This window comes from Bemisia tabaci, chromosome 4 (genome assembly GCF_918797505.1).
Source record: "Bemisia tabaci chromosome 4, PGI_BMITA_v3".
NCBI lineage: Eukaryota > Metazoa > Arthropoda > Insecta > Hemiptera > Aleyrodidae > Bemisia > Bemisia tabaci.
This window is the reverse complement of record NC_092796.1, coordinates 7,027,951-7,039,276: the sequence shown is the minus strand read 5'-3', so window position 1 is coordinate 7,039,276 and position 11,326 is coordinate 7,027,951. Positions and strand designations below refer to the sequence as shown.

Below are 11,326 nucleotides of genomic sequence, written 5' to 3'. Positions count from 1 at the left end.
AAAGAGGCATTTTTTTAAATCGAGGATATAAACATTAAAAACAATCATCAGTTATCAAAATTATTGGATAAAAGCAGAGGATTTTTAAAAGCCAGTGTCTGGGCCTGTTTGGGCTCTTTCTTTTCTAAAGAACTATTTTTTCAAATTTCTCTCTTAATTTAGTGATCGTGCCTCTTTAATAATGACTAGTAAATATTTTGTTTGGCTTGCTGTAACAGGTTATTAGTATTTTATTTTTTTAAAAATTATTTTCAATGGAAAGTTCAAGTTGTACTTGATTGGATGACGAATATGGTTGAAATAAAAAGTTACTACCAAAGTTTAACAAAAAAATAAATGAAATATTGTTGTTATATTTGTGTGGTCATGGGAATTGTACAGAGTCTTACAAAGAAAATAAATATAATAAATTACAATTGAAATTAAATAGTCAGCCCACACTTGCGCACGCCGTCCGAGCGAGGTTCACGATTGAAAGAGAGTAAATAATAAATAAATAAATCGATAAATAAATTAATAAATGAATTACAAAACGCGTAAAAACAATAAAGGAACAACTTAGCAATAAGTCCTTGCAATTGAGATGAGGATAATATGTACATTTGATGTAGATTGCAAAAGATGTTGGGTAATGAAACAAAGATGGAAAGAGATTCGTTTGTTTTGATGAGGAAGTTCGAATAACTTAGAAACACTTGCGGTGGACGATTCCTGGGCCGGATTCGTCGTATTCCTGCTTGGAGATCCACATCTGTTGGAAGGTGGACAGGGAAGCCAAGATGGAACCACCGATCCATACGGAGTACTTCCTTTCGGGGGGAGCGATGATCTTGATCTTGATTGTTGATGGGGCCAGGGCGGTGATTTCCTTCTGCATTCTGTCGGCGATACCAGGGTACATGGTGGTACCTCCGGACAAGACTGTGTTGGCGTACAAGTCCTTACGGATGTCGACGTCACACTTCATGATGGAGTTGTAGACGGTCTCGTGGATACCGCAAGATTCCATACCCAAGAAGGATGGCTGGAAGAGGGCCTCTGGACAACGGAACCTTTCGTTTCCGATTGTGATGACCTGTCCGTCGGGCAATTCGTAGGACTTTTCTAATGAGGTGGAGGCAGCGGCGGTGGCCATTTCCTGCTCGAAGTCTAAGGCGACGTAACATAATTTCTCCTTGATGTCACGGACAATTTCTCTCTCAGCTGTCAACAGACAAAATCACAGTGCGTTAGTTATCGTGTAGAGGAAATTTAAGTCCCTAACCGTGCCTGTGACTCGGTGCGGTTTCGTCTCTCTGCCGATTCAAAGTTCCCGTCACCATTTGAGAAGGATACAATTATTTAATTTAGCTTTATCACATGATAGTCAAAAATGACATTGACGTAATGATGCAAATTGCTCACTGAATGTTACACCTCCCGAACAAATCAAAAAGAAGGGTACGAGATATCTTTAAATGAAAGGACATGGATTTCGCTCGTTCATGACTCTAGATTGAGACTAAGAATCTTCTTCCTCTTGGGGCTCATCAAAAAATGGATGATTTCCATATCTTTTTAGCACCGAGGGTGAATAAAATTGATTTCTTATGTAATTATGATTTTGAGTTCATCTTGGTTTAGCTCGAAAGATTAAAAGACGATGGAATGTATGAAGAGAGCAAGGAAGAAACATGCAGATACATTTTGTTGGGTAATGAACGTGACATCACGGACACGAACACTCTGATCTGAGAAAATTTTAGGGAAATATGAAATGATAAAGTAAAATTTAAGGGGTATTCTCATACTTTTGAAAAGTGTTCCGGAATAATACTCAGAATATTTTCGGATAGTTTTGGAAGATAGTATTGAAGGAACACTAAAAGGGTGTATAATGTAGGTTGGAAGTTGTTTCAACCTGTGGTTGTGAAGCCATAACCACGCCCTAGCGAGGATTTTCATAAAGTTGTAAACTATATGAGGATATTATTTAATAATGTAATATTTGAGGAGTATCTATTGATTATTAATTTTCGAGGAAAATATTTAAGGATGGGTAAGGATATGGGTTAAATGAAATGAGGGAATGCCAACTCCCTGACGGGCTGTGGGAGGATCGAGTTTTGTGGCGGTTAGGCGTTGCAGAGCGCCAGAGAGCGCTATGAAAGCGACTCTTATGATGCATAGGAAGGATATGGAATACTAGCCGTTCTGGGCGCGCTTCGCGCGCCCGGCACGTCTAGCCGGGGGGCTGCGCCCCCTGGACCCCCGGTCACTCGCTACGCGAGTGACATTCGGCTCGCTTCGCGAGCCGATTTTGTAGTGGTTGCGAATTTTTTATCACTTTATTAAGTAGATTTCATAGAAAACATTATTCAATTTTCACTCCACAATTAACTTGTAGAATAATAATGACGGGACAAGAGATAGACTGTATCTTGAAATGGACGGTTCCCACTTAGCAGAAACAGCCAACACCACGAGTAAGTGAGGAACCATCTTTAGCCACTTTTTTTTACTTTTCTGAAAAATATTACTGAAATTTTAGTTGCGCTTCCTTAAATGATAAGTGTTAATATAAATTTCCCTTTTTTACAGTGTTGTTAAAATAATAAAAAGTTACCCAGCAGGAAATTTCATTTATATTCCCGGTGAGCCTGCTACTCAAAATTTGATTTAATTGCCGTTATTCAGTTGAGCTGGGCCTAAGAAATCCCACAAAACCCATTAAATTTACATTGACAGGTCGAAAGTTCGTCTTATGACGCACAATGTTAAAAAGCGAATTAATTGTGTTGCCAGACAACACGTCCTGCAATACGTCATCATTGAAGCTGGATTCATGCTTATTTTATCAAAAATATCCTCAGAGAACAAAGGATAGGAAAAGAAATATTAGAACAGAAAGGAAAAGAAAGGAAAGAAAAACGCAGAAGAGATTCAAGAAAAGCACAGTATAACAGAGAAAAAAATATAGAAAAATAACAAAGAAAAGACTCCACTAGGGTAATCTGAGCTCAGCTGCGTGTGAGCATGAGCAAGATAAAATAATAACACCGAGGAGATTCAAGAAAAACACAGTAAAGCAGAGAAAAAGTACAGTCAAATAAATAAAGAAAATTACTATCGAAGAAATTCTAATCATTCGGAAAATAATTCGCTGGCGTAATCTATGCGTGGGAGCACGAGCGAGATTTGTCATCAACTGACCGGTGGCCGCTAGGTACCCTGGTACCTGGGTGGGCGAGCGACAATGCGTAAGCGGTGGCATGGTTCGATTGACAGAGGAAAGGGACTGGTCAGACGTAGGGGAAAGGTTCAGGCTGAACCGTTCAGCACAGCGCAGCGTCAGTCTCCGGGTGGGGAAGAGAGGTGGAGAGGGGACACTTCCCCTCGAGTGAAATAGAAAAAGGCAGAATCCTTCGAAGTTTATATTAATGATAGGGATGAATATGTTGTAAGTTGTTTTTACCTGTGGTGGTGAAGCTGTAACCACGTTCAGTGAGGATTTTCATGAGGTAGTCGGTCAAGTCACGACCAGCCAAGTCCAAACGGAGGATGGCGTGGGGGAGGGCGTAACCTTCGTAGATGGGGACGGTGTGGGAGACACCATCTCCGGAGTCCAAGACGATACCGGTGGTACGACCGGAGGCGTACAGGGAGAGCACAGCCTGGATGGCGACGTACATGGCGGGTGTGTTGAAGGTTTCAAACATGATCTGAGTCATCTTTTCACGGTTAGCCTTGGGGTTGAGGGGGCTTCGGTCAGGAGGATGGGGTGCTCTTCTGGGGCAACTCGGAGCTCGTTGTAGAAGGTGTGATGCCAGATCTTTTCCATGTCATCCCAGTTTGTGATGATACCGTGCTCGATGGGGTATTTCAGGGTGAGGATACCTCTCTTGGACTGGGCTTCGTCACCTACGTATGAGTCTTTTTGACCCATACCGACCATGACACCCTGGAACACAGAAAAAGAATCTCAAGTTTAAAAAACAGCGAATCACTCTTGTGCATGATGTGGTTAAAGACCTGAGATTCCCTAATAACACTCCTTGTGAAATAACTAGTAAAAAAAGGGCAACAAACGGAAAATTGGTTCATTGCTCTATGACTAAGGAGGCGAGCCAAATCGTCGCTTGGCTGACAAAAGGGCGTAAGTTCACTCTGAGATGAGCCCGGGAACGCATTGAGTTATAAGGGCAAAAGGGCTCATCTCACGAAGTGTTGTTACGCCCTTATGTCAGGAAGGCGACGAAATGGCAATACCTAGTTTTTGGGTAGGCGCAAGCCCCAATCGTGCTGGTCCTGAGACATGAGGCTAAAAATCTAGGCGATGCCATCCTGAGACTCAGCCTTACGGTCAATTTTCTATGAACTGGTGACTTTTATGAGATTCAAAATTGTACGTTAGAAACATGTGAAAATGTCGTGACAAGAATTTTACGTAAATAATAATACATCCCGCATGTCGTTGATAAAACTCTCAAACCACGTATATCGTTTGCTGTGTTTAAGAATCTCGGCTCCTGTTTTATTTTTTTGAAGGAAAAAAAGTCGACATAACTTCTTGTTGTTTTCTCAGAAATTGCCTCGCGCAGATCAGAAAAACCACGGAAGTCTTTCAGAATTGACGTTCAGTAGCTCTCCATTTCAAAAATCAAGTATAACAGGGAGTCTGCAACGTCGCAACCTGAGATACGTGGTTTGGTAGTTTCACCATCGACGTGCAATATTTAAAGTGAGGGTAAAAATATTTGGAAGTTATTTAGTCTGAGAATTTTAGCACGAAGGAAGAGAGCCTCGGTTAAAATTTTACAATTCTCCATGAAGCTGCCTTGATTTGAAATCTTCTTGGAACTGCCATAATTACAAACTTTGGAATACGCAAAAATAATGTTCGAGGAAATTTAAAGTCAAGGCAGCTTCATGACAGAGTAGGAAACCTTATTCCTAGGGTGCGAACTTTGAAACATTTAGAAGAGCAAAGTTCTCGGTTCAGATAATAACTAATGACTTTGGTAAAGAATACGAAGTTCAGTACGACTATCAAAGATTGTGCTTTTCTGAACCAAAGTTTATGGCCTTAAGGTAAATTTTCAGCTTTAACGCAATGCATTCTGGCTACGATCAAAATATTTCAAGTTACAACCTTTAGATAGATTATATAATAAAAAATAAATAATCAGAATTTCAGTCTCTGCATACATCTAGGAGAACTGGAAAATTCGTGCCGAAAATCTTCCTCCAAAATTTTAAAATGAAGTCAAAAGTTCTGATCTCATACTGCAATTTATTTCAGTGTATCGAGGTTGATTGGAAAAAGTAATTTTGATTTCGCTCTAAAATTTTGGAGCTTGATATTAGGCATGAAAATTCCTTGATGATTAGTTTTTAAACTAAAATTCCGATCGTCCCAAAATAACCCACCCAATGGTTCAAATTTGCAATTCCTACATTGTACTCAGAATGTCTGAATGCTCCAAGAAAAGCCAAACATCCACCGTTAACCTCGAACTCCAGTTATCCGCATACCAAAAACTTTAGTTTTCAGGGTAAATCAAAGTTTTCATCTTTTTTTTTATCCCGGCTTGAATTTGTAAACCCTCGCGGAATTTTGAATCAAAGTCTCATTTTCAATCGACGCCTACCGGAATACATTTTGCAACATGTTCCTCGCCGTAAGAGGCCCGCGAGCAGCAAGATGCGCCGTCGTATCGCATCGGGGCGGTGATAGGGCGCAAGCGGGGCCGGGCCGCGAGCGTCGCGGCTTGCCGCCGTGCTCCGAGAATACCGAACCTATTTTTACCCGGGCCCCTACCCCGCCAAGACCATAACGGGGCATCCCGAGGCGCGCCCGAAATAAAGCCCCGCAGCGCGGCCCCCCTCGCCCCCGCCCTCTCCCGCGCCGCGTGTTTATTTTTGTTTTGTGGAAAAACACTTCTTTCCTGTTCGGGCGGCGCGGCGCGCTCCCGAGCCCGGACTTGTTTGATTTGTGTTTCGGGTTCTGGCCCAGATTTTTTCGGGCCGGCCCTGGGGCGGAATTTGCGTGGTCGGACTCGCGGATAATTGACTTATCGGCCGCGGCATTGTTGGACTCGATTCCGTTATTTTCGACCCGGGGTAAAATTAAATCAGGTGACGGTTTTTCTTTTCCCGCCTCTGTCACACTTCGGGAGCCTCAAGTCGCCGGAAAATGCAGGGATCCCCCCGACCCCTCCTTCCTTCCCGAAAGTTGCGATAGGTCAAGCTAGCTGGGAGCACAAACGAGGGGCTTGGAGGACAAGGCGCAGAAGTGCAGTTTTTGAAAAATTAAGGTATTGATGATTTCAAGTAAAACAAGTCTTGATGCATATTCTGAGAAAAATTCGCTCCGAAATTCAAATTTTTAAACATCTAAAAGCCAATTTGAAGTTTCTTTCCGCCGTAAGGATCCATGTAATTTCGAAACTTCGAACAAGTGTTTCTGAAAACTGCACTCATACGCCTTGTCTTCCGAGCACCTCAAACAATCTTAGCGCGAACTGAGCAGCGTTTAGCGAGGGGAGACTGAGTACATGATGCCTCGTAAGAAAAATTGAGTCTAGGATGTTTCTGAGCTCGCTCTGAGGCAGATTTTCCCTCGTCAAAAGTAGGAACACAATACGTAACCTGGTCGATAGGTAGGCCATGAAAACACGCGAAATCGGAATGGCTGAGTCTAAAAGAATCTGATAATTGACTGATCAGTTTTGGAAATTTTCGGTCGATTTCCTGACTCAGACGATCTACTTGCCCCAACTCAGGGATTCCACAATTTCACGGAGTAATTTTGTCAATATTTCAGCATGATATTTCTTTTTCCTCGAGAGTTTTAGAAAACAAACGCGAGAAATTCTGAGGTAGGATTCCTACTTTTTACTCAGATAAAATTTTCCCCCGTGAGCGACTCTTAGAATATTTTCAAAAATATACCCCAAGTATAATGTTACCGTGCGAGGGAAGAACGCCGTACGAATATATCAGAGTCGCCAAATTTACCTTAATAATAAATGTCTTTTTGACGACATTTATACACATTTTTCTTTGAAATTTCCAGAAATTTTAGATTAAATTGCTAACAAAATAATTTGACATTTTTGGAAACAAATATTCACAATTTTCGCAATGCATTCGGTTTTCATCGAAGGAAACTTGGCAAAGTCTGAAGACTCATACGGCGCACAGTGGATTGAGTCAATTAGAGAGGTCGGACACGAAATTTTTAACTAAAACTGGAAATTTTGATGTTTATTTCGTCACATATTAAATTTCAAGGGGTGCCTCTAAGAGAAAACTTCACGAGAAAACCGATGGAACCACTTTTAGAACCTCAAAATTTTGTATAGACGGAGTTATAAGCGTTGAAAGTTTCCAAATTTTGTCCGACCTCTCCCATTGAATCGATCTACAGTGCGGCGTTCTTTCTCAGCACGGCAGAATTTTGACTTGTTGATTTGAGTCAGCCATGTTTCAAATGCAATTTCAGCTCAAAATTGGCAGTACTGATCGAGATGAGGCACGATGTGTGTTAACTTTTAAACGTTTTTTTTTTTTTTTTTTTTTTTTTGTTTTTTGTTTTTTTTTTTTTTTGTTTTTTCGTTGTTTCCTACATTTAATTATTTAGTTATTTACCTGATGTCTTGGCCGACCGACGATGGAGGGGAAGACAGCACGGGGAGCGTCATCCCCGGCGAATCCGGCCTTGCACATACCGGATCCATTGTCGACAACTAAGGCTGCTACATCATCGTCACACATCTTGATTTGTTTTTGTTGTCACCTGTAACACGTAAACAACGCCGTAAGAATAATGCACGCTGCAACTATTATGGTCCATAGGCAGGGTGGCATGAAACGTGAGAAAGAAATGAAAGATTGGAAATTTCAGTGAATTATTTCATAGTTTTCAGGGGTTGCAGTCGGCAACCCGTAATGAAACACGCAAAAATAGAAGGAAGTCGCAATTTTTGCACTTTGCGAAACATAAAAAGGAACCAGTATTTTTCAGTATCTTTCATAACTTTCAGAAATTTCATGAAATATTTCAAGATTTTATTTTTCATGAGATGTTGCCATCCTGTTCTTAAGATACAGAAAATCAGGCAAATCAACGTTCCAAAGTTTCGCTTGATAGTTTACTTTATTTACTCGAGAGGATTTGCAAATTTTATTTGACATTTTTTGTGTTTTTACGAAAATTTCCTAAAATTTCCAACGCAAAACTTGCAAACGTCGATGAATGAATAAAGAATATGCCTGGTAAAACTTCGCAACATTGCGATTTTATTAAGCCCCTCTAGCTCTCTCCTATTCTACTCCCTAGAAATTAGATACCAAGTCAAATGTGTCTGGAGGGTTTCCGTTTTCGCAAATTGAAATTGTTTTTGAATGAAATAATGAGCCGTAGCAAAATTTTTCAAAATTGCGATTAAAATACTTTTCTGAAAATTTTTTGAATGTGACTAGAGGAATAAAGTGTGTTACTTTGCAGATAAAAATTTCTATTCAGTTTTCGACTTGGAATGAATCAACTGTACGGAGCTCTGTGATAGGTGCGCACTTCTAATTTCAAAGTTCTGACATTATATGATTGTAAAATCTATGATTGTTTGTGAAGTCGAGGAAAGTTGTGTTCAAGTCCATTTAAATATCAATTCCGAAAGTTGCCGAAAGTTTTCGCAGCAGATACTACTGATCTACTACACAAGAAAAAATGTCTTTACGAGTTGTTGTGAGGTAAGAGTCCTTTTACAAAAAGCGCAGAAGATGATGAACCTAGAATTTTTTTTTTTTTTTTTTTTTTTTTTAATAATAACCAATGCAATTTTCTTCATTAAAGGAGTTTGAGACAAAGTGCTGTTATTCTCTCAAACTCACAAAAGAGGAATCATTCTCAGTATTTGTAGGTTCACCCTAGACTTACTACCTAAATATTATGATGAAATATCTGAATTGCTTTCGTATAAAAACATTTATTTACTTCTTTTTTTTAGCATTTGTTTCCTGCAGTTTTCCATCACATTGTAATATTCAAAAGGCGACTAAGAAAAGCTGAAAATAACTGTTGGAATGAAAAGGGCAAGCTGAGGTAAAATTGAAAAGTCATGAATTTTGAAGAAGCTTTTTAAGTCGTGGCACTAACGTTTGAATTTTTCGAAATACATCAGGCTCCAAATCTTAATAAGCACTTTTTAGAATCGAGCGATGAAAATTTAATAAAGGATAAGAAACAAGAATTGACTAAATCTTTCACGCTAATACAAGCTGACCCGCATCCTAAAACAAATTCGACTTCTATCATTTGGATATTATATTTGTGAATGAATTTTATTGAAAACGGATATTCCGGGTTTAAAGCTGACAAAAAAATTTTTGAAAGCTTAAATCACATTAAAGGAATCGACACCGGCAGATGTTAAGCTTCATTTGAACGGTAATTTTTAAAAAAATTGGGTTGCCTTTTCTCACAAGAATATTTTGCTTTTTTGTAAACCGTAAAAACGAGGCACGTTCAACCTTTAATAAAATAGTTTCAGAGGACTGTTTTGTTTGACTGTCTTCTTTTGAAAGCAATAGTTATACAAAACTTGAAGCAAATCTTGGAGACTTCGTCAAGATTTTAAGCAATTAGTTTAAATGAAATGAATATCAATTTTTAAATTCGGTAGGTTATGTGTGAACGATTTGTATTTTAATTCAAAAAAATTGTGTGAAATAACTTTTAAAGTAGTCTATATCTTTTGTAAATTCAATAAAAAATGTTATTTTTTGCAACCATCTTTTTCGCGACTAAACTTTCTTCGGATAGATCCTATTTTATTATTGCCGAAAAATATTATAATTTCGCTTGAATTTGATATTTAGTTAAATATCAGCGTCCATATCCCGAAAATTCAGGTTTAACATTAGATATGTTATCGTATCCGCTTAAAATTAAAATTCTGGATCAACTTTAAAGCTCAAAATCTATTCATAGAATGTTAATAATTTACTTATACATTACGTTTATGTGTCATATCGAATAAATTCGAGGCAGTTATGTTAAGTTTTAATCGAAATTCTTAAAAAAATCTTGTTGAAGAGAGCCTTTGATACCCCATTAGCGACGATTTCTATTTTCAAACTCGCGATTATCAAAATTTTCACAAAAAACCATTGAAGTAGATTAAAAGAAATGATTTCGTCAATCTCGGTTTGGGATATTATCACTAAACACAAACCGCGAGATCAGAGAAGTGACGTAGGGGGGGGGGGGGGGGTTAGATTATCTGTATCTAGTGCTTATGTAATCATAAGTTTGCTGGATCAAACAATTTTAAATTCAGAAGGTCGAAAAAGTTAAAAAGTGCCAATATGTATTTACTTCACTTGTTGATTAAATTATAAGTTTAAGATATGCAATGCTCTGAACTTTTGAATCGTTTGCGGCAATCACTGACTAAGCCGGAAAAATCACTTGAGATTTTCGATCATCGGTAGTATCAGTAACTTTTAAACTTTAAGCAGGCACGCGTTTCTTTGGTTTTTTCTTCGCAAATTGTAAAAATAAAACAGCTTTTCAGATTTTAACCGATTATTCTTCTTTTCAAAATGTAAAATTGATGTGAGTGAAAACTGCGTTATGAATTTTTTTTAGAGTATCCGTTTTCATCGTATAATTTTTGCAAAATGTAAAAACCGAAACAACTCTTTGAATTTCAAGCGAATATCCTTTCTTCTCGTTATCATTTTTTCGAAATGTAAGAACTGAAAACAATGGAAACACTTGCGGCAACTTCTCGGGTGAGTCCGTGGGTAATCCAAACACTGCTGCGAGAACAACTCAAAGATCCTCGACCGAATCACAAAGAACACAGAAAAAAAGTCACTTATGAGTGTATATGTAGATTCACTTTCCACTTTCACTGGTTGGGGAGCTTACCTTTGCTAAGAGAATAGATGCGGTTCGGCCTGAGTGCGGTGAACGAATGAGTTTGGGAAGGCCGGGGCACCTATCTATATTTCCGCGGGAGTCTGGGGGCTAGTCCGTTCCCAAAATATCGGCCTCCTTAGATGGGAATCCCACGGGGCAGCGAAGCCGGGAGCGCGTCATGCGCCCCCCGCGTCCCCGCCCCACCCCACCAGTGCCCGCACCAACCATATATGGCGCCTCAAATCAAAATAAATTCATTATCAACCCTTTGCTCTTCGGTGGGAGGATTAACCTAGTTGCCGCTCGCTTCACTGTCGTCCCGTGGGTGGGAGGGGGCCCGGGGCGCCTGATCGCACTAGATGCGGTGTCGGGGTGAGTCTCTTGCGATTTTTCCGTCATCGATTCGAAATGATG

At 39.4% G+C, this 11,326-nt stretch overlaps 1 protein-coding gene across 1 annotated transcript; it reads right to left on the bottom strand.

The window, feature by feature from the left end:
* Positions 1-333: 333 nt before the first annotated feature.
* Positions 334-11,108, bottom strand: LOC140224416 (actin, muscle-like). Its single transcript, XM_072299211.1, is given in 5 exon segments — positions 334-1,203; positions 3,455-3,742; positions 3,745-3,940; positions 7,633-7,780; positions 10,922-11,108. Coding segments are annotated over 4 exon segments (1,128 nt in total). The 5' UTR covers positions 7,759-7,780; positions 10,922-11,108; the 3' UTR covers positions 334-685.
* Between the last annotated feature and the right edge of the window lie 218 nt (positions 11,109-11,326).